This window comes from Triturus cristatus, chromosome 1_2, assembly GCF_964204655.1.
Source record: "Triturus cristatus chromosome 1_2, aTriCri1.1, whole genome shotgun sequence".
NCBI classification, from domain to species: domain Eukaryota; kingdom Metazoa; phylum Chordata; class Amphibia; order Caudata; family Salamandridae; genus Triturus; species Triturus cristatus.
The window spans coordinates 186,931,391-186,955,387 of record NC_140580.1 but is presented as its reverse complement, the minus strand read 5'-3'; the positions used below and the strand labels follow the sequence as shown (position 1 = coordinate 186,955,387).

Below are 23,997 nucleotides of genomic sequence, written 5' to 3'. Positions count from 1 at the left end.
ATTGTGGCCCCAAATATACTAAGTCTAAATGTGTTTTTATTGGGGGGATACCTATTAAAAAGATACCTCCTTTAAACTATCTAGGCATATTGCTGGATACAAATGGGACGTGGGACTGGTAAAAGGTGAGGGCAGCCTGTGACACCATTTTGTGATTTGCCAATGGCAAGGCCATAAGCTGATTAAGGAGATGATCCAGCTGGCACATATGGAGTGTAGCTTGGGGTTTTGCATCCACTGGAAAACTACAGGTAGCTGAAAACAGATTTTTGTGTAGGCTTTTAGCTATTCCTAAAGCTACTTTGAGTTGTATTTCCCATTTTGAATTAGGCACAGGTTTTGTGGAGGACCGAGTTAGAATGGCCACCTTTATCATTGTGGTAAAAGCTATGGTGCACTCCTAAGGCAGAGTTTTCAAGGCAGGTGCTGGTGGAATGCCTTACTTTAGCCAATATGTCTGCTATACCATGGTTAGCTTATGTTAAAAACACCTTTTATAGTCTGGGACAAAGCCAGCTATTTGACTCCCCAAATCCAAAGAAATATTCAAATGAAGTTTTAAATCATGCAGAGAGGAAAATAGACTTAAAAGATCACTTGTAATGAGTTCAGTTATTTGGTGCATGCAAATGTTTACCACCACAGGCATGGAACCTTATTTAACCTGGATCACCAACCCAGAGTATAGATTTTATTTGACTAGGCTGAGATTGAATATGGCTCACTTTTAGAAGCCACCTGGCACGCCTCTCTCCCATGTTGTCCATGTGAATTTATCTCTGCCCAATCCACTGTGCACTTTCTGCTCTTTTGCACCCTGTACCATAGCTTCAGAGTGTGTTTTTAACACCCATTACTTCGGCACAAGCACTTTACTTGCTATAAAGAAGGGCTATTTCATTTGCAAAGTGTAGCTTCACCCGAAATTTACACTGCGGTACTCAGCTACAATGTTGCTGCTATTAAACTGAAGAACATGATGCATTTTCAGTTTTGTGAGATGGCTTTTATTATGATGTTCTTATTTCTTCTAAATTATGTAAGTTTTTTAGGTTTTAACTTAAATGTGAATTGTCTTTTGAAATTGTGCTTTTATGAATATATACATTTGGCCAAATAAAGATAATTTTGACTTTAAATGTGTTTAGATATTCAATCTGATTTACACAATCTCGTAAAGTATAATTCAAAAATAAAGATAATGTCCTGAATGAGTCCTGTTGTGTATGTGCTTCTTTCAGAACATGCAACTGATGTCCAGCCATTTCATTTTCACAAGGCTGAGAAAAAAATTGGCGAAGCTCTGCTGACCTGCCATGCTGCTGTGCTTGACCTTGTTTGTATGGAAGCCTTAGATCCCAAGGTCAGAAGAAAAGGACACAGTGCACATACATTGCCTCTGCCCCTCACTTGAAACCAGTAGAAGACATCATTCAGAATTATCATCTACAAAAGTCAATGCGTTGAGTGGTGACCCTGCCTGGTCAGCTCACTCCCACCTTGCACTATCGTGTAATATTGTTAACATTTACCCTGCTGTTTCATTTGTAGATTCAGCACTCAATTTGATCTGCACTCTATCCAGATTGAGAGACCCTGAGAAGGATCTTAGTGCTTCGAGATGTGTATCTAGTGCCTCTGGGCTCACACCACAAATTACTCCATGCTGACCTACTATTTGATTGTTTTATAGCTTGCCCTTGTGTTACTTTTGTTTCCTGCTGGTTGTTTTGTGTCTGCCATCAGAAGGGGTATGGTGATGGACTGCAAACCCTGATTCAAAATAACCAGATCAGGTCGGAGGACAGAAATCCTACATTTTAGCAACCTGGGTTCTTGATCAGTTGCTGATCACACACAGTATATTATTGTGAACAGTGTATCAATTATGCTCACTTGCAGTGTGCAACATTTGCATCTTAACTTTTAGGACTATCCCAATTTTCAATCAATGTATGATCATGAATGGTGTAGAGCTTGTACAATGTAGGTGCACTTTTACATTTATGTTTGAATTTACTGACTTTTATACTGCGCATTTTGCCAGTGTGTGTTTTACGGTTTAACTAATAATGTTATAGTATGTGTATGTATGTATTTAAGAGGTATATTATTGGTGAGGTAGATTGTTGTTAATCTATATAAAAACACTTTTGTTGAGAAGTTTAAATTTGTAGTCAACTATTATAATTGTAAAATTCTCTACATAGAATCAATCTCATGCTTCCACTTTGAGCTAAGCATTGACTTCCCATACAAATGTATTCCTAATGTCAAGGAGGCCACTGAAGGAAGTCTAGAGACATTTTGGATGAGGGACTCTGGAAGGTCTGCAGTAAATCAAGAAAGATGAAAAGGTAGTTAGGTTATTGAGAGAAAGTTGCTAGGATTTTGTGTAAGAAATAGTTCAGTCACTAGCTACTACATGTCATAAGATGGGTACCTCACCCCACCATCCTAACAACAATCTTCTTGGACCTGGGAATAGCCATCATGATGGAATAAAACTGAGCAGCTGCAGGAGAACAGAAAACAAAGATTTCCTGAATCTTATGGGCATTCCGAGTCTGAACTGCTCTCCAGGTGTTAAGAGTTGTCCTACGGTGTATACAACAGGGACACAAAAGACAGAAAAGATTGATGATTTGAAGAAGGCCCAGCTGCCCACTGTGGCCAGGACCATGAGAAACTGTAGCTTTACGGTGACCGTTAGCATACCCCAAGGACTTATGAGCTGCTTGGGGGAAGCAACAAGAGCTTTGTGGGACAGGCATTTATTTGACCTTGGAGGATTGGGTCAAGGCTCTGAGACTTCCATTTTTCCATATTTGCTGAGAAAAAAAAGGCTTCAGCCGGACCTTGAGGCATTCTCATGGGCATTCTCATGGAGCACTGCTGGCTATGAAATCCAGTCTTGTACTACTGGAGGAATTTTAACACCAAAAAAGTGTTGTCGTACTTTAATCTTCGGAACCGCGTAGGGGACAAGGCCCTACCCCTGTCTATCTTGGTATTAGCGAACCGCAAATGGTAAATGCGGCATGTACGAGTGCTTTACTCATCGTTTTAGCCCTGAATGCACTGCGTACACGTGATCTTGCTGCACTACGCGGGTTCCATTTTGGAAGCAGTGGCCATCTTGTCATTGCCCTCACATAGGCTATAATGGAGCAAATACGGGCCTCTCAGTACATGTGCTCTCTCGTGACTTCTCGGTGACCTGGGCAGCTGGCTCTGCTGCCCCGGGTCAAACTGGTCTCACGAGCTCCCCTTCCTCCTTCCACCTGTGATTAGCATCAGGGCTCGACCCATCATAAAACCCTTCTCATCCTACACAAACCCCCGGCTAATCTCTTCCACACCTGTTTGTTCCTGCTTTATGACTTGTTTCCCAAAACAGGAGATGCTCATGTTTATTGGGGGGTCTGCTTACATCTAACGTGGGATCGCAACCTTATTGTGTAAATCATTGTGAGTTGGCCGAACTGGAATGTGGGATGGTCATCATGACTCTGCCTTTTCTTTGTAATGTACACTGTTATATTGCCGTTTCATAAAACTCAGGAATGTATGCTTGAGGCCGAAAAAGGCCTATTTAAGATGTAGTCCGTTCCTATGATTTTCAGCAGTCTCCTGAGAACATACACGCTGTTGTACTTCTAGGATACCTGTCATTGGTCTGCAGCCAATAAACGATTCTTTGACTTCACCCAGAAGACTCTGTGTTTCTGTAGGTCCGGAACAGGGTGAAACCCCGAAGTCATAGGGTGTGTGCCCCTGCACCGCTGGGTCTAAAATACCCAGTACTTCAGTTTTGGCGCCCAACGTGGGGCCGATTTCAGCGGTAACAGTCCAAGCCAGAGGTTCGTGAGGAGCTTCGTGTGGAAATTCCGGAGGAAGGCCGCCACTTCATCGACCCCTGCATGTCGACGTGGTCCGAAAGTCTTTTCTGCGAGGTTCTCCGCGTCCCGACGGCTACGAAGGACTGCTGCCCTGATTAATCGACCTGTTTTGGACCCTTGACGAGTTTGAGAGAGCGAAACAATCGAGAGAGTCTTCTGGTGACGTCATCGATCAGTAATATTCAGTTAAGTATAAGTGGAGCGTCTCCCATTTGTTTTGGTATCCCTCGGGATCGTTTGGTTTGATTTGGTAATTGGTGATTTGGTGTTTGCAAACCCCAAAGCCAGAGGACTCGTGTATTCACGAGACTATCGTAATCGATAATCCTTTGACGTTTGGATCTAGACTAGTGAGCGAAGATGCCTGGTTCTAGAATATTTGGTAGATTATTCTGTTTGGGTTGTGGAGAAGATTTCCGGCTGGAAGAATCATGTCCGGTTCCTCCGGTTGGAACTCCAACTTATGAGCTCTATGTGAAACATGGCGTAGGCCCTATTGCATATAACGAAGTGTGGATCCACTACACTAGGAAAGACGGTGTTTTAAAATGGCCCCAAAATGGTAGTTTCGATACCGATATTCTAGATAATTTGGAAATTAAATTGTTTAAGAAGAAAGCCCGGCCGGCGATGTTTGACTCTTTCCGCTTATGGCGAAAGGAAGCCAAACAGAAAGAAATTAAGCTAGCGAAGAAGAATAAAAGAGAGAGAGGTATGTCAGTAATGCAAGCAGCTGTACAATTTAGAGACAATGAGGAGGAGCAGATGAGCGAGCAATTGCACAGGCAGCGTAAGTTAGGGATTGACAAATGTTACCCGGCTTTACCACACTCTAAGCAAAATGGGTCCGAAGACAAGGAGAAAGATCCCCTAATGTCACACTTGTTGAGTTCGCCACCCCCATATGCGCAAAATGCTACGGCGCCTCCTCAGCTTGTGAATATGCCACCTCCAGTTAATGTATTGCAGGCTTTGCCGCAACCACCAGTTGCCGCACAACCGGCTCTTATTAATGTAACGCAGCCCTCTCAAGGGCCGCCAGTTGTGCTTCCAACTGCCCCCGCGCTTCCTGTAACCTTGCCTAATTCGGCAGCGGCCTCTCCCAACACTTTTTCTTGCACCACTTCGGTACCTGTTTCTACGTCCTCTTTTCTTCCCTCTGTTTTCCCCCCTGTTTCTGCCTCAGCTTCTCCTTCAGCGCGACAGCGTTTAGCTAATGTGGTTACTTCATTAATGTCGCCTCTCTTTGAGTTGTCTGGTGCGACTCCTGGTTTGCAGCGTAAGCAATTGCGTAGTCAGTTGCCTACCCCTGATGAGAAGAGCGTAATAGATAGCATGGCGCGTAGATGGGTCGTTTTCCCTTCATTATATGATGTGGAATCAATTGTTAATGTCTTCCATCAGTGGGATGCCCCGAAGCAGAGATATGTGTTTGAGAAGATGTGCGAAATTCTCTGTGAGGAATTGGAGGATAGTGGTAGAAATCCGAGGCCACGAGAATTGTGTAGAGTAAGGTCCGATTTTGGAGCTGGTATGATTGTAGACCGCGATATAGATAAAGCAGTTGCGGTTGTACTGTCCTTCAGGAATGATGGATGTCAACAGTCATTGTTCGAACAGGATGTCCCGGTGGGGGGAAAGGAAAAAGTGCGACAATACCCCATGAGAGAAGTGCCCCCGGTATGGAAGGAAGCGGTTGCAGCTGTCGGTGCTAACCCCGCTGTGGCAGCACATTTCCAGCGTGTTTGGGTGCATGTTCCATGGAAGCGTTCTGAGGTGTTAGCGCTTAAACAGTCCTTACCTGATCCCCGTAAAAATCCGGCAGGTTATTATAAAGAATTGTCACAAACGGCAGGATCATGTATTATGAATCTGGCTGACATAGACATGTTGTTTGGTAATGTTGTTCCACAGCCCCTATGGGGGTCAATCCGTAATGCGGATCATGATGCAGAGCTAGGGGATACATGGGCTAACATTATTGCTGCCGATGCAAGACAAACTGGTGGCGCGAAACCTGAGCCTTTAGTAGCTGAACTCCCTGGTAGAATCATCACGTATATGAAGACACTGATGCCTGCAATGCGCGTAAATTGGGACAAGTTATCTGCATGCAAGCAGAAAAAGGATGAGACAGTGTCAGACTTCTTTACTAGGTTTGAGGAAACGTTCATTGATCACAGTGGGCAGGATATGAGTACTGAGGGTGGCCAACGGTTGTTTGTGGATAAGTTTGTGCAGAATTTACTCCCTGACCTGTGTAAAAAGTTAAAAGATTCAGAAAGTTCTTGGGCTGTTTCTTCTTCAGCGCAAATACTGGCTACTGCACAGTATTATGAAAACAGAGATAAAGACGAGAAAGATAGAACAGAAAAGAAAACGAAGGAACTAAAGACAAAGGTCCTTTTGCAGCAGGCCTATCCGCCACGTGGAGGTCAGAATAATTATAGGCAACCCCAAGGTGTCTATCACCAACCCCAACAGTTTCAGAACAATCAGCAAATGAATGGGTATTATCAACCGCGTGCCCCGGTAGGTCCCAACCAATGTTCATACTGCAAAGAGGAAGGTCATTTTAAATATAGTTGCCCTAAATTAATGCAGCGGAATGGTAATATGTATGGCGCAAGAGGTAGAGGTGGTCAGCAAGCTCCTAGAGGTAGAGGGCGTGGAAGTGTTCCCCAAAATGCGCGTCCTCTGCCGCCTCAGAATACCATTAATCGCTTTGATCAGCAAGCTAACGCGACTGGTAATACGGCCCAGTATTACACTAATGATTATTATGCAGAGGACGGTGATGCAGAACATGCTGATTACTAGGACAGCCATAGACAGAGAGAGGGAGTTGTTTCAGTGCCAGTGGATCAGAGTGGACCGTATGTTGAGGTGACTACAGCGAATGTAACGGAGCCTTTTCTGCTAGACACTGGTGCTGCAAAGAGTTCAATCATGCATTCCAAACTCCCTGGCGCACCTTTGTCTGGCGATATCAATGTTTCAGTAGGTTTTTCTGGCGCCCCAGTTAGGAACCCAATTTCCAGTCCCATGTCACTTTCTGTTGGACCTTGCGAGCTGAAAGCACCCCTGATTCTGACAATAGGTTGTGGTGAGAATTTGCTGGGATTAGATTTGTTGAAAAGATTGCATGCTACACTGTATTGTTCTCCTTCGGGAGTACAACTTACATTAGGCAAGAAAGTAATTTCCCCAATGTACTTGTCCAAAAATACAATGCCGCCTGAATTGTCATCCCTTCCGGATGCCCTTTGGGCTACTGGTCCCAATGATGTGGGTCTCTTGGAGATACCGCCATACGTGGTGACTTTAAAGGCTAATGTCAGACTGCCACGTATTCCCCAGTACAAGATCTCTAATGAAGGCCAGAAAGCATTGTTAGACATTGTCCACGACTTCATTGATAAGGGTGTGATTGAAGAAACAAGAGGCAACGTTTGCAATAGCCCGATTTTACCTGTTTACAGATTCGTGATTGATCTTAGAGAGGTTAATAAGATTGTTGTGCCACAGTTTCCAGTTGTCCCTGATATAACTGCCTTGTTAACGATGATTCCAGCCTCTGCTGAATGGTTTTCAGTGATCGATTTAAAGAATGCTTTCTTTAGCATCCCAATTGCAGAGGAGAGCAGAGACATTTTCGGGTTTAGTCTGGGAGGCCGAAGCTTCCGCTTCAAACGCGCTCCCCAGGGCTACTGTGAGAGTCCATCTATATACAGTCAAGCTTTGAAAGCACAGCTTGATGCACTTGTTTTACCTAGTGGCGCTATCCTGATTCAGTATGTGGACGATTTACTAATCGCAGCGGATACTGAGGAGATCTGTAAAGAAGCCACATTATCATTGTTGCACCATTTATCCGTTTTTCATCACAAGGTGTCCTTATCTAAGCTGCAATATTGTCGACAAGAAGTGACCTACTTAGGTCATCTCTTATCGAAGGAGGGAAGGAGACTGACCCCAGAGAGAATTCAAGCCATTGCACAGTTGAGTGTGCCAAAGACACAGAGAGAAGTACGTGCTTTCTTGGGCATTACCTCATACTGTAAGCATTGGATCCCTAGTTTCTCCTTGCTGGCAAAACCTTTGTTAGCCTTAACATGCAAAGACACACCGAATCCTATCCCATGGTCTGAAGAGTGCCAGAAAAGTTTTGTGGAATTGCGTAATGCATTGTGTTCGGCTCCTGTGTTGGGTACTCCTGACTACAGTAAACCTTTTACATTGTATGTTTACGAGAAAGATGGGTGTGCGTTGTCAGTGTTAACACAGCCTTTTGGCGACAGACCGCGCCCATGCGCATATTTTTCATCAACCTTGGACCCTGTAGCGAGGGCATTGCCAAGCTGTCTGAGAGCGACAGCTGCTGCAGCGATGTCTATCCGACAATCTGCTGGTCTGGTAATGGACAACACATTGATCGTTATGGTTCCACATGCTGTAGACACATTATTGAATAGAACCAAGACACAACACTTGACTAGTGCACGCCTATCGGGTTACGAACTTACACTGTTAGCGAATCACATACACATAAAACGATGCAATACACTGAATCCAGCTACATTGTTGCCAATTCCGGCAGACTCAGATGAGATTGAGCAACATGACTGTCTGTTCAGAACGGAAGAAGAAACGAAAGGAAGAGTGGATCTGAAAGATACTCCCCTGACTGAGTGTGATGGTACTTTATGGGTAGATGGTTCATGCTTTAAGCTCCCTAATGGTGACACGACTGCTGCATATGCTATCACGACTTTACATACGGTTGTGGAAACTGCACGAGTGCCACATAATTCGGCCCAAGCAGCAGAATTAATCGCCCTCACGAGAGCATGTGTGTTGTCTGAAGGAATGAGAGTGAATATATACACAGATAGCCAGTACGCCTTTGGCGTGGCTCATAATTTTGGGCGTTTGTGGAAAGAGCGTGGGTTCCTGACGTCACATGGAGCTAAAATTCAGAATGGCAAGTTGGTGAATGATCTCCTTGAGTCACTGACCCTACCGTTGCAAGTTGCGATCATGAAATGCAGTGCGCACAGGAAAGTCACAGATGATGTTGGTCGTGGGAATGCGTTTGCTGATGAGACCGCGAGAGAAACCGCACAGAATGTGAAGACTAGAATGTATGTTGCAGGCCCCGCAAGATGGATTAATGATGTAGGAATGTGTGAGAACACCATAGAGAGTGTGAAGTCGCTTCAAGCTGAAGCCACAGAGGAAGAGTTAAGCAAGTGGAGAGAGAGTATGGGTAAGTTGGATAAGAATGGTTGCTGGACTGATCTGACAGAACATAGGCGATGGTTGTTGCCTGACGCGTATGTGCTTCCAGTAGTTACTATGGCGCATGGAATGGCACACATCAGTACGAAAGGTATATGCAAGTTGTTGGCTCCAGTATGGCAGAATGCTGGGATTCCCAAGTGTGCAGAGAATGTGGTCAAGAATTGTATGGTATGTTTGAAGTACAACCCTGGTAGGGGAACCCCAACCCCAGCCGGTCACTTTGCGCCCCCATCATGTCCATTCGAAGTCTTGCAGCTGGACTTTATTCACATGGAAAGGTGCAACAACCTGAAATATGTACTAGTGGTTGTTTGTGCTTTCTCAAAATGGTTAGAGGCTTATCCTCTAAAAGATAACACTGCCCTGTCCACAGCCAAAGTCCTTGTGAAAGAGTTCTTCCCCAGGTTTGGAATGCCGAGAGTGGTATGGTGTGATAATGGGAGTGAGTTCGTGGGTAAAGTGATGAAGAATGTGTGTGAAGGTTTAGGCATCCAGCAGAAGTTCCACGCTGCAAATCACCCCCAATCAGCTGGATTGGTAGAGCGCTACAATGGAGCCTTAAAGCTCAAGTTGGCTAAAATTCAGGCGAGCACTGGTCTTAAATGGCCTGATGCCCTGCCTCTAGCACTCCTGTCCACCAGAATGACAATACACTCACGAGTGGGACTTAGTCCCTACGAGGTGGTCTTTGGCCGCCCGGCTAATGTATGGGGTGTGCCAAGGCCCACGAAGTTCAGTGAGATAGAGCATCCAGTGCTGCTCGATTACCTGTATGATTTGACTGTTAAACTACGTGTTTTGCACCAACAGGTACATGATACTCTTCCTCAAGCTTCTGAAACTCCTGGACACCCTATCAACCCTGGTACGTGGGTGTTAGTCCGGAACTTCCAGCGCAAGAGCAACGACGAGCCCCGCTGGCTTGGCCCTCATCTTGTTCTACTATCGACAAGATCAGCAGTGCGAGTGAAAGGGAAGAAGCACTAGGTTCATGGTACCCACTGCAAGGTAGTCCCCTTGCCTTTGCCATATGACCGGTGGGTCACGGAGGGTATCACCGACTCTGAGACAGACACTGTACTCCGTTTCACACCATTCAGTGATGCACGCCTAAGAGACACAGTTTCAGACCAAGAGAGTGACAATATTCTACAGGAAGCTGTGCCACCATCGAATCGACTGGACACCACTGAGCCTGAACTTTTGTTTCGAGACCAAACGGCACCTGGCCGTCTACGTTATAATTTGAGACCTAGGCCCATGGACAAATAAAGATTTCCTCACTATTTCCTTTTTGACATTTTTTACTCTCCCATCTGAAAGACTTTCTTGATTTTTTGTTTTTCGAACCACCATCCGGGTTCTGCCGCAGGGTCGCGGTGTCAAGACTTTGGGGTACAGGCCGAAGACGTTAGGTCGACGGTTCTGGTTGGTCTAGGGCGTTTCCCTGGACTGACAGGCGTACTCCTCAGCAGAAGAAACTCACCCACAGCGAGCGGCCCGAGTAGAGGATGGAGTTTTTTAAGATGGAGAGACCGATCGAGGAAATGAGCTTTAAAGCCAGGATGTGTGGAATTGTAAAAAGTAAATGTTTTGTCCTTTTGTGCCTTTTTATACTGTGTAGTATTATGATGTTTATTGTAGGACTTGTGTTCTTCTCCGCTCAAAAGCCTATTGCACCTACCGAACAGCCTACCCCTCTTTCTACTGCCTCCTCTCACTCTTTTCACCCCCTGCCTGAGCACGAACAGACCAGACGATCGGAGTTCGTAAATAACTCGTTTATCCAGCTCTTGCACCAGCACCAGTTAGTAGTGAATACGACTAATTGCTGGGTCTGTGGGTTAATGCCACATACCATTAACAAGGGTATTCCCTACCTGGTGCTACCGTATAGCTCAAATGGATCGTCATGGGCATTCCAGACCATGTTTCTCTATGCTCTGGAGACGTACTCCCCCCGCCAACCGCGTTCCATCAGACCCATCACCAATAATAAGGCTTTGATGAAAGGAGTTGCCGATATGAGTAGAGATATTGATGCATACTCATCCATTCCTAAAGAAGAGCTGAGACCTTATGTAGGATGGAACGCGACGGGGTATAGTATTAGTCTGGGTGAAAGACAGCGACAAATCTCATCTCCAATCTGGGTTGTACCCCACATGGGTCGGTTCTGCTTACAGGGTAATGGTCAGAACCCTAGGGCTCAACTGGGTAGAAGTGACTGTACTGAAACGTACACTTTCCCATCACAGTTTTCCCCTGCGTTTCTAGCTGCCAAGGGTACCTATTTCATCTGTAATGACCGAGCATATACATGGTTGCCCCCTGATTTCTCGGGCACATGTTATATTGCGAATCTGCTACCACCTACATTCACTGCCGCCTCTGATTATCACAAGACGAGAGTCGTGAGAGGCGTGATTAGTAAGGATGACACTGCCGGTCAGGAAGCAGGAGACTTCTTCTTGGGTTTCCTGCCGTTTTGGGGACCTATGGTCAATAGTAGGAACCTAAGACAACTGACACGTGTGGTTGAATCCACTATAAATGTAACGGCTGGTGCCCTTAGTAATCTGACAGCTGAGCTCCAAGCGGACCGCCTTATGACTTTACAGAACCGCATGGTCCTAGACGTTATTCTTGCAGACCGCGGTGGGGTATGCAAGGTCATCCAATCCAGTTGCTGCATTTTCATACCAGACAATGCTCCAACAGTGTATCAAGCCATCTCCAAACTCCACAAAATATCTGAATCCATACACGTGGATAAGGGAGATTGGTCATTGATGGGATGGTTCTGGGAACTGATATCTGCCTGGGGTTGGAAAGTTCTGATGGTCATTGGAATGATCTTAGCCATTCTTTTCCTGTTCTGTCTATGCATACAGTGTGCTCCTGCGATGTGTGGCCTCTGTGCTACCTTATGTGTAAGGAAACCTGTATCGAGAGACGAGCTAAGTAATAGGATGATGCTACAGCAACATCTCCATGACTTTGCAGACATTGACCTAGACTCGGATTAAGATGAGTATAGTAGTTGCCTATGTAAGGGCAAAAGGAGGGTCTGTCGTACTTTAATCTTCGGAACCGCGTAGGGGACAAGGCCCTACCCCTGTCTATCTTGGTATTAGCGAACCGCAAATGGTAAATGCGGCATGTACGAGTGCTTTACTCGTCGTTTTAGCCCTGAATGCACTGCGTACACGTGATCTTGCTGCACTACGCGGGTTCCATTTTGGAAGCAGTGGCCATCTTGTCATTGCCCTCACATAGGCTATAATGGAGCAAATACGGGCCTCTCAGTACATGTGCTCTCTCGTGACTTCTCGGTGACCTGGGCAGCTGGCTCTGCTGCCCCGGGTCAAACTGGTCTCACGAGCTCCCCTTCCTCCTTCCACCTGTGATTAGCATCAGGGCTCGACCCATCATAAAACCCTTCTCATCCTACACAAACCCCCGGCTAATCTCTTCCACACCTGTTTGTTCCTGCTTTATGACTTGTTTCCCAAAACAGGAGATGCTCATGTTTATTGGGGGGTCTGCTTACATCTAACGTGGGATCGCAACCTTATTGTGTAAATCATTGTGAGTTGGCCGAACTGGAATGTGGGATGGTCATCATGACTCTGCCTTTTCTTTGTAATGTACACTGTTATATTGCCGTTTCATAAAACTCAGGAATGTATGCTTGAGGCCGAAAAAGGCCTATTTAAGATGTAGTCCGTTCCTATGATTTTCAGCAGTCTCCTGAGAACATACACGCTGTTGTACTTCTAGGATACCTGTCATTGGTCTGCAGCCAATAAACGATTCTTTGACTTCACCCAGAAGACTCTGTGTTTCTGTAGGTCCGGAACAGGGTGAAACCCCGAAGTCATAGGGTGTGTGCCCCTGCACCGCTGGGTCTAAAATACCCAGTACTTCAGTGTCTTCAGCTAAAAGTGACACCTGGGACTGCATCAGCATTGCAAAAATATCCCAGCAGCCAATCAATTCTCAGAGCTCCAGAAACTTGCTATCTCTCGAACTAAACTTTGAAGGCTTCAGTTTTCAGAGAGAGCCTGACGATTATGTATTCAATTTTGAGAGACCCTGACTGACTTAAGCAACTTGTTTTGCCGTCCTGGATGACTATGAAAACCACAAACTCATACAAGTAAAAACTTTGACTGGTATGACCCATTCGCCCCCACACCGAACTCCCCCCAACCCTTTTCACGACCGCTGCTCCATTGTGGCTAGCATGAAATCACAACCCCAGGTACCGTTCAACCACAAAACGAATTTCAAGTGGCTATCCTGTTCTGCCTTATCCTCTTTTTATTACTGTTGCATCTTGTTGCTAATTAAATTGTTGTTTATTTTGCTAAAGTAGTTTGGGAATTTTATTGTCTTGTGTTCTTAACTTTAGTGTTATTTTGTACACCCTGAATTTAGCGCACTTTCTGGGATATTTCCTGCTACATGCCATGGCTGCCATGGACTGAGAGGACATTCTCTTAGAACTGTGTAGTGACCCATCCATGGTGTATTTATGAAGCTGGGCGGTTCTTGGCGGTTTATCTTGATTCTCCGCCTTATAGATACGCATCAGCATTATCATTGGGTCTCTTTTATCATGATAAAAGAGACCCAATGATAATGCTGATGCGTATCTATAAGGCGGAGAATCAAGATAAACCGCCAAGAACTGCCCATACCACTCAAAAAATACGCTATTGAGGGTTCTCATTAACACCTATCTAGGTGTTAATATTTTCAAATTCAGATTAACGAACCGCCACTTTTGGTTACAAGTGATCCATTCCCCCTTGATCTATGACATATGCCTTGGAAAATGAATGGATAACTATCTCTTCTAACTCCCTCCTCTCTTGATTGGATGGCATTTATGAAGCTGGCTGTCGTGCTCCGCCCCCTATCAATAATCCCCTTCTCACAGTGTAATTTCGACCATTGATGAAAATAATGCAAGTCAGAGTACACCTGAATGTCCGCGGCAGCAACTTTTGAGTGTTGTTTTGACCACGCCTAAATATGTTTCAGATGGCAGCAGATGCTGCAAGTTCGGGCTCTTTTAAGACCACCATATAGATATTTTGTGGTGGTAATCCTCAATGTTAGTGCGCAGCATATTATTTAGTAAATGCGATTCTAAAGGAGAACATTGACTAGCATGATGTAACAATCGTGGTGATGCATTTATTGCAATGGTATTGTGGAGTATTTCACGGTGACGAAGGGAATTAGGTTTTCCTTACTGAATAAAATGCACAAATTAATTTTGTTGTAATCTTAGGAGAGATATATATATATATATATATATATATATATATATATATATATATATATATATATATATATACAACTCCTTGAACTCCTCGAACCTCCGCTACAAACACACAGCAGCAGCGGCGAACAGAGTAAACGGACCCCAATTGCTGGCAGGAAGATTTTATTTCTGCTCCTCTGCTAAGTGACGCGTTTCGAGCACAGCCGTGCCCTTGATCACACACAGGTAACAATTTGCCAAAGCCATTTAAACATGCAGGGTGAATTCACTTCCTGTGTCAGGTGATCATAGACACAAGAAAAAGACTTGCAATAAAAGACAGATTGAGTACATTTCAATATACACTCGCCATAAATTGCTTAAATGCATCACACAATTACTAGATGATGTATGCAATATATCTGTATAAATACAAATAAAATTAAAAAAGCATCATCGTTAAATATATCCCACTTGGTTCACTTCGTGCAATTCAAAGTGAAAAAAATAATGTAAATACATATATAAATATATTTACAACAATAACACTGGTAATGGATAAAAGAATGTAACACAATATAAAAACTGTTAATAAATAGGATAAAATATCACTAATAAAACAGAGAAAATAGTGCCACATAATCCAGTAATGAGCCAGCGAAGGTGATACATAACAGCCTGAATGCTAGTAAATGATATGAATATGGCTTGAGTGTGGTTATTACATGTCTTAATGCATAGTCTGAGGTAGAAATAAATATAAAGTGCCACAATTATGTGCAAAAGCATGATCTGATTTTTCCTTCAGAAAGTTTTTTTTCATCTTCATTGAAAAAAGGAAAAATCTACAATAAGTACAACCCTTGAAAATTCCCTAAAAGATCCTAAAAGAATCTAAAAAATCTAAAAAACCACAAATGTGCAAAACGTGCAAAAGCAGCTGGAGTTCTGTAATAGTGCTGACAAAAAGGACAAAATAGAACCTGTTGAAAAACCCTTCAAGATATTATGGAGGAGTGAGGGCTGGAAAAGCAGAGGTGTGACTAAAATACCTATAAAAATCTACCAAAACCCGAAAATAAAACCATGAAAATTCATAAAAGCTTATAAAACTATTTATAAAAGCTCATAATCAATCTACAAAATAGTGGGTCCAAGGAGAAGTCAACACAGTGCAAAAGAGGGAGCAGCCAATAATACTAAAGGAAGTTGTGCAGATCTTCAGTTGTGTTTAACCCATGTGGTGTTTTACTATCCAGTTCTAGAATAATGCGAGATTCTAATTGCCTTAGTTTCTTTTCTTTGTTTCCACCCCTTCTTAAGGGGGGAATCGCATTGATAACAAAGTACGAGAGGCAGCTGAGATCATTGTTGTGCTCTCGTTTGAAGTGTCTGGCTACAGGATAGGAAGAGTCATTATTAACTATAGCCCGAATATGTTGAAGAATTCTGACGTGCACCTGTAGCTTGGTGCTACCGACGTAACGCAAGCCACAGGTACACGCCAAAACATACACCGCAAACTCAGTGCGGCAGTTGTAACTCCCATGAATAACACATTTTTCTTCCGAAAATGGGGTGGTGTAATGTGTAGTATTGACACCAAACTTGCACGCACGACACGTGGAGCATTTAAAAAAACCCTTTCTTGGTTTCAGCCAAGTGCCTGAGGTTCCTGTTTCTGGGCAGCTTTTAACTAGCTGGCTCCTCATAGACTTTGCTCTTCTAAAAGTGATAGTGGGAATATCAGGTAGACGAGGACCCAAAACCCCATCTGTAAGGACTATGGGCCAATTTTTTTTGATAATGCTTTTTATCTTTCTCTCTTGTCTACTGTATGTAGTGATTAACCTTGGACATGAGTCAGCTTCAGTTACGTCAGTTTCTTTGGCTGTCCCATGTAGAAGGGTATCTCTAGGTCTGTCTCGTGTTTTCGACACCGCACGGGTCAAAATTTGGTCACTGTATCCTCTTTGTTTTAATCTGTGTAACACATCCTTGGTGCATTTGTCAAGTTGTTCCGTTGTACTGCAGATACGTTTGATCCGCAGTAGTTCACCAAACGGAATGCTCTCTATTAGATGTTTAGGATGGCTGCTATTAGCATGTAGAGTGCTGTTGCCAGCTGTGGGCTTCCTAAATAAGGTTGTTTCAAGTATGTTATCTTCAATCAGCACTCTAACATCTAAAAATTCGACCGTGGTTGTGCTGATTTGTGATGTGAAGTGCAAATTCATATGATTCTGGTTGATGGTAGAAATAAAACTGATTGCACTTTCCTCATTTCCCCTCCAAATCACAAAGACATCATCTATAAAGCGTAACCAATGCACCACATGACGATTAAAAATTTCCCCATGTTGTTTTTTGAGGACCTGTTCCTCCCACCAGCCAACATGTAAACAGGCATAGCTGGGGGAGAAACAGGATCCCATAGCCACGCCTCTTTGTTGTTTAAAAATGTCATTCCCAAATAAAAAGAAGTTATTATTCAGACACCAATTTATCAAATTGATTAACATTCTGTTATGTAGAAACAATTCACTCCCCCTTGAATCAAGGAAATACTTAATAGCATTCAGCCCATCCGTGTGATTGATGCTAGTATATAGCGTTTCAATGTCTAAAGCAATCAATAAAAAGTTCGTCTCCCATGTGATGTCTTTGATCTTGTTTAAGAAATCACCAGTGTCTTTAATGTAGCTGGGGAGTTTTTTTACAAAGTCCTGTAGAAAAAAGTCAATATACTGGGAGACGTGTTCACTCACACTGTTGATGGCGGAAATAATCGGTCTTTCTGGTACTGGTTGAGTTAGTTTGTGCACCTTTGGGATCAAGTAAAGTGTGGGTAACACAGGGAAGTCCATGTCTAAAAATTTTTATATATATATATACCAATCGAGTATAAATCTTGTTAAAAATAATATTTTATGGTCTGAATTGCAAATACATTTGTACGACTGGTGAGCTCTGTGTGATTTGCACCGAGTTTTCGAGTTTCACAAAATCCAGAAGTACATGTGGAAATCATGCAAAATATAACTTTGCTGCTATATTCCATTTCAACTATGCATTGATCGGTGAATTGATTGTCCGCAGGGATGACAGTTCACTGGGGTTCTTGCACTATGGAAATGCGCGAAACTATGTTTTGCTTCGAGTTGTAATTTTCCTGACAGAAAACATTTCCCCATGGAGAAGCCTCTTCCCAGCGCCTCCATGAAATATAGTGAAGTTCCTTTGGTCTTTGAATATGGAAAATAACTTCCTGTACCTATATATAGCAAACCTATGTGTCTTTTTGCCATTCATCACGTTTTTCATGACTGCGCGGAAAGGCCTAGGGGCATATTTACAAGCCCCTTGCGCCACTTTTGCGCCACTTTTAACATGGGAAAAGTGACTCAAAAGCGGCGCAAGGAGCTTGTAAATATGCCCCTAGTTTCCAAATCCTGCCACTGCAATTACGACTGTGGTCGATATGCACTACCAGATCGTCCATTTTTTAAAATTCTGATCTGCAAACCGAAACGACCATCGATTCTGTCAGTTTATATAAATTCATTTTCACACGTAGATCAGTTTTTCATATATGTATGTTTGACTGGCATGCGTAAAAAACATTGAGAATCGGGCCCAAATTCTCTACACTAATGGAAGACAGCGAAGGCAGAATGAAGCACGACAAAACATACAACAATTCGATTGGTTGCATTACCTGGCTGTGGAGCTGCCAGGGTCGATAATCCTCCCGGGTACACCTTCTATCAAAAATAGATTTGTAGTCAACTTTAACCAATTGCCACTCTGAGCGATGACTGAAGTGTCCAAACACCCTATTAGAATTTGAAACAAATAAGACAGTTAGACATTAAACGAAAGCAAACTATTTTCGTCTGTGTGTGCATTTACACATCTCTCTCCCTCTCTCGCTCCATATATATATATATATATATATATATATATATATATATATATATATATATATATATATATATTATATATACACACATATATATATATTTATATACATATCTATAAATATAGATATCTCTCCATATATATACACACACGCACAACACAATTTTTTATATATATACATATATGTTTATGTATATGTATATACATATATATATATATATATGTATGAAGATATATCCTCGAATAAAGTATATTACCTACTGGCGGTCGCCAGTAGGTAGTTATAGTTAGGACCCTGTTTCCATAGGAAAACCGCAACATTCTATTTGGAATAACTTTGGCGCCGGTCGACGAATCCTCGCGAAATTTTCAAAACTAATGGGGCGCTACGCTCCGCTCCTACCCTGAAAGTCTCGGGGGGATTCGTCAAGCGGGGGCTGAGAAAAAAGGGGGGTCCCAAAACGCGTTTTTCCCATGCATTTTTCCATAGGACCTTTAGACACAGCTACAGCCCGAACGGCTGAACAGAGTTACTTGAAATTTGGCAGAGAGGTAGTCCTCAGGTCAAGGAAGTGCCTTTTGTAGGTCTGGTGTAAATCTGTTCAGTAGTTCCTGAGAAAATAGCATTTAAATCAATATATATATCTGTGGCAGCTTACGGTGCGCTTACGGTGCGCTTACGGTAAGCTTACCGTACGCGTACGGTGCCGTGCGCGAGCGCGAATCTGATTGGCTGTTAGATCTTAGTAAACATTCGAATCGGTGGAAACCAGGAAGTGGCGGCCGCCATTTTCTCTCTCGCACTCTGAGAGGGGGTTAAAAAACAAAGGCCAAAAACATGTAAAGGGGCTGTTTAGACAGCTCCTAAGCACCTAGCCATGTTGAGGGAGTCCCCAAAGATCCCCCAAGGCCAAAAACGGAATTTTAATTTTTTCGATAATTTCGCTGATTACGCTTACCGTACGCGTACGGTAAAAATTATTTTAAAAAAAAATATCCATACTTTCCCCACCCCATGTGCAAATGGTGCCCGAAGTGCACCATTTGTGCATGGCATATTTCGTAACAAAAAAATTAAAATATTACCTTTCACAACGAAGCGCATCATATGTCCTCCATGTGCGCACGGTGCGCGAAGCGCATCGTGCGTACATGGCCCATCTAGCGTAACGTGGGCACGCGGTGCGCGTAGCGCACCGCGTGCCCACCGTGCGTGCACGGCACTAACTGCGTAAAGTGGGCGCGCGGTGCGCGAAGCGCACCTCGTGCTCACTGTGCGCGCACAGTGCGCGCACGGAACGAACTGCGTTAAGTGGGCGCGCACGCCACAAATGCCGTAAAGTAACTTAGCATTTAAAAAACCATACAAATTCACTGAAAAAAACATAGGTTTCACACACGTTATAGTTAGGAATTAGCATTTAAAAAACCTTGCAAATTCAGTGAAAAAACCATAGGTTTCACACATGTTATAGTTAGCTGGACATTTTACTGATAAAAAACCAATAAAATTCCCCCGTTATAGTTAGTGCAGGCAACTATAACTCACGCGTCCGCAATCCTCTGCTGATGACATATGTGTCTTTATGAAAAAAAAATATTTGTAATATATGTATAGCTAAAATTTAATGGAAGAAGACATGGGCAAATAAGTGTCTAAATACAGTATTAGCATCAGCAGAGGATTGCGGTCGCGTGAGTTATAGTTGCCTGCACTAACTATAACTAACTATAACGGGGGAATTTCATTGGTTTTTTATCAGTAAAATGTCCAGCTAACTATAACATGTGTGAAACCTATGGTTTTTTCACTGAATATATATATATCTATATCTATCTCTCTCTCTCTCTCTCTCTCTCTCTCTATATATATATATATATGTATATATATATATATATATATATATACAAGGTATCCAACAGTGCATGAGTACGCTCTCAGGAAGGAAAGGCAGACACTTCTCTACTGTTGGTCATACCCCCCGAGCGTGAATATATATATATATATATATATATAAAACTTTGCTCGAAGAATCTCAGGTTTAGATGCAACTAACCAGTGCCATACAATTCATGTTTTCATTTTAACTTTGGGATGGACTTTCTCCCTCTTAAAGCACCATGTCTATTTCAATTGTATGCTGTGACATAATGATGGCAGTTTAGTAGTACATTTCAGGAACAACAATTCTTTGATTCTTTCTTCACCGTGGTACTGGGTCTATAATTCAGGCTGCAGCTCACCATCTGTAGACGAATGCACCAATTATTGGGATAAACAACTGCAAAAGGTCTGGAGTTTAGTTCTAACTACTCCCAAAATGTGACTACTGTAAATCAGAAGAAAAGGTGACATATCATTTGTGGTAACCACAATAAACAGCCTACGTAGATCTGCATACAACTGTTTATGGTGGGGCGCGGTGAGGGCATCTCAAATAGTTTAGAAGTGAGAAGAAACTATATGCAGGTGTTTGTGCTTCAAGCTGAAATGTGTTGTGCTCATGGATGTGGATAGCTAATGGTAAACCACCGGCAGTGGTCTTAAATAAAGAACCCGTTTCTAATGGCACTACAGAGATCAACTCAAGAAGGAAATTGCATTGGAAGAGATGACGCGATGAGAGGTCGAGATCTGGAAAATGGACAGATCATCGTAGATTATTAGAAAGATTAAAAATGTTCATATTGTAAGAAACTGTGCCTGATGAATCTGGGGTAAGCAATTCAGTCGTCTCTTACGTCATTATCAGGGTCTCTTCTCCAGGTTCTCCCAACACTCCATCCACAAAGAGGGGGGTTGAGATGAACATGTACTTGCTCCATGATCTCCCTTCATCAAAACTCAACCTATCAGCAAAGACAAAACATAGATGTCAGGGTTAGCCAATCAGATTAGTTTGCCTCTCGTCTTTATATATTTCACCTAATACAGTCAACATAAACATATTACGTTAAAGCAAACGAAGAAAACGTTCTATAACATAATGGAAGACATGCACTTCTTATGTTTGCATATCACTGCAGATATCTTTGCAGACATTTCTATGCACATAGCCAAAGGAAGACCGCATTTCAAGTAATTTGGAACTTAAAGTGAGATGCCAATAGTTTATCTACTTGTCACTGTTAAATACCCAATCTAATTAAGAAAAACCATTCTAATTTCTGGTTAGAAACTACTTGTGATTGATTATGTGATGCAAATCAATTGGATAAGCTCATGAGATCAATACACCTGGAGTTAGGATAATCATTCATAATAATGGGTGAGCACTGCAATGAATAAAAATGTGTAAGTGTCTCATGCTCAGAAGTGAAAACAGTAGGTGAATATATGAGACAAGCTGTGAATAGAAAACAAGATTTTGTTAGACCATTCAATTGTCTTAAAGGATTCCAATCTTTTGTTTCTAACAGTGGGTGATTCTCTTTTTCCATATTTTACCATGGTTTTATAAATATTTTCCAATTGAAAGGTTATATTGAGTTTTTCCAGTCGACAAATGTTTTGCAGTTTTTTTGAGAATACATATTGTAGGTAAAACATCCAAAACGTTATGGATCTAAGCAAAAAACAACACCCAAAACACTATGGATCTAAGCAGGAAACTAAGAGGTGTGTTATTACCACAATTTCTCTATTAATGATTGCATTTATATGGGTTAATGCACAATCTATTCCATACTTAGACTGAGTCATGTATGCAGACAGTGGCAAGGTGGAAAAGGGGGAGGATATAGGATTATGGCTGATGGGGGTTGAAGTTGGCTGTAGGCTCCTCGGTTTGATATGTTGAAATCCCAAACAAACATTAAACCCTAAAATTCATGAATAGAGATGATTGCACCAACGTTAGGTCCCTGTTGAGTACTGTGGGCACCTTTTAATTTACCTAAAATGCTTGCATCCATTTCAAATATTAGCAGTTTATCTGATTCTGAGTTGTGTCTGACTGTTCCTCTTTTTCATTGATGGATCAAATCTAAAACCAGCACAACGGAATTCTACTCAAGGATTCCTGGACGTTATGAATTAGGCAACCATCTCCACCCACTTCTTTCTTACTCGCTACATATTAAGAAGAGGGGCAACCCTCCAAGGATTATTGGTACATATATTTCTAAGGAATTAACTAAGATATATGTTCTTTTTTTTTATACATGGCTTGTATGACATTGTGCAAGGATTGCAATGGTACCTAAAATAGCCATTAAAAATATGTGAATTAGTGAAGAAAATTAGCAAAATAATCACTTCATATTGTATTATACTACACATTATGAGTGTTAAATATTAATTTACTGCTGCAAAAGATCCGTTTAAGTAATTTCATCATTATACAAACAAGACCTTGCCTTTCTGTGTGTGTATGTGCACGTGCGTGCGTGTCTGTCTGTCCCCGGAGGTCGATGGACAAAATTTCAGGGGTAGTGAAAGTGACATCATACACACCTTGACGGTAATTACATCAAAGGAAGTGACATCATAGGACCTATGATCCCAGACTCTTCCCACAAAGTGATGTTACCTGGCTTTAATCCTGGGGGTACCACAATAATTGTCACTGCTGGAGTTTCTTAATAACAAAATGATAAATATAATACCATAACACAGACAAATGTCATCTTTAGACACCACCTAGATAAGGCTACTAACATGATTTCCGAAAGAGCGGAGAGAAATTCTTGCCCTGGATGAGTGAAGCAATGAGCCACATCTCTTCTAGGTGGGATAAAATTAGTCCTAACCCGAGAATATTTAGAAAACATTGGCATCTTGCAATGGATTTAAAAAACAACTTTCACATACAATTGCTTAAAGTTACAGGTTCTGAAAGGGATCTCATTAAATATTCCAGTTTTACATGATGTGCCCAGCCAATGAAACTTGAGGCTGCTCAGAAGTTAACTCCATTTTCTTTTCAAAATTTGCTCTGGATGCCCCTATAATATAAAGAAATACCTCAGTTGATCTCTAGGGCCGCAACTATATCATGGATGCCCCTTATATGCCATGGATGTCTCTAATGCCATTACATGCAATATGCCTATTCAATAATTTTCCTGTTAACGCAGTCTATATGCCATGTGTGTAAATTATGGCAAAAATGACCTCTATTATGTTGGGGCCAGCATTATGTCATGGTTGCCTAACTCTCATATGTGACAGTTGTCCTCTCTTATGACATGAATTATCTTCAATGTGCCAGCATCAGCATTTTCCCGTGGGTGCCCCATGTGCCAAAACCTCTGAGATGCCACTACAATATTTTGTCATGGCTGGCCATTATACCAAGAATTACCTGCAGTGTGCCAGTGCCAGTATTTTGTGTCATGACTGTCTGTCATGCTAATAATTGTCTGCAGTGTGTCAAGTTGAGTATTTTGCCACGAGTGCCTCTAAATCCAAGAATAGCTTTCAATATGCTACGGCCAAATGCAGACATGCAAGCCTAACACCATGTTCTTAATAACTGTTGTGAGAAGTTGGTCTGGTATATGCTGTCCACTAGTTAGGTGGGCACCCTGTACCAGTCCAAACAATCCCTTATTGGTTATAGGTTAAAGACCTTTATTGAAAGCTATCCT

At 42.4% G+C, this 23,997-nt stretch overlaps 1 protein-coding gene across 2 annotated transcripts in view; it reads right to left on the bottom strand.

Annotated features, from left to right (window-relative positions):
• Positions 1-23,997, bottom strand: part of LOC146867033 (VPS10 domain-containing receptor SorCS1-like) — a 3,068,338-nt gene that overhangs the window by 615,377 nt on the left and 2,428,964 nt on the right. For both annotated transcript variants that reach the window (XM_085603449.1, XM_085603451.1), the window contains exons 14-15: positions 21,148-21,255; positions 18,203-18,320 (exon numbers count right to left, since the gene is read on the bottom strand). In XM_085603449.1, the coding sequence (XP_085459575.1) occupies positions 18,203-18,320; positions 21,148-21,255 (226 nt within the window). The remainder of the gene's footprint in view (positions 1-18,202; positions 18,321-21,147; positions 21,256-23,997) is intronic.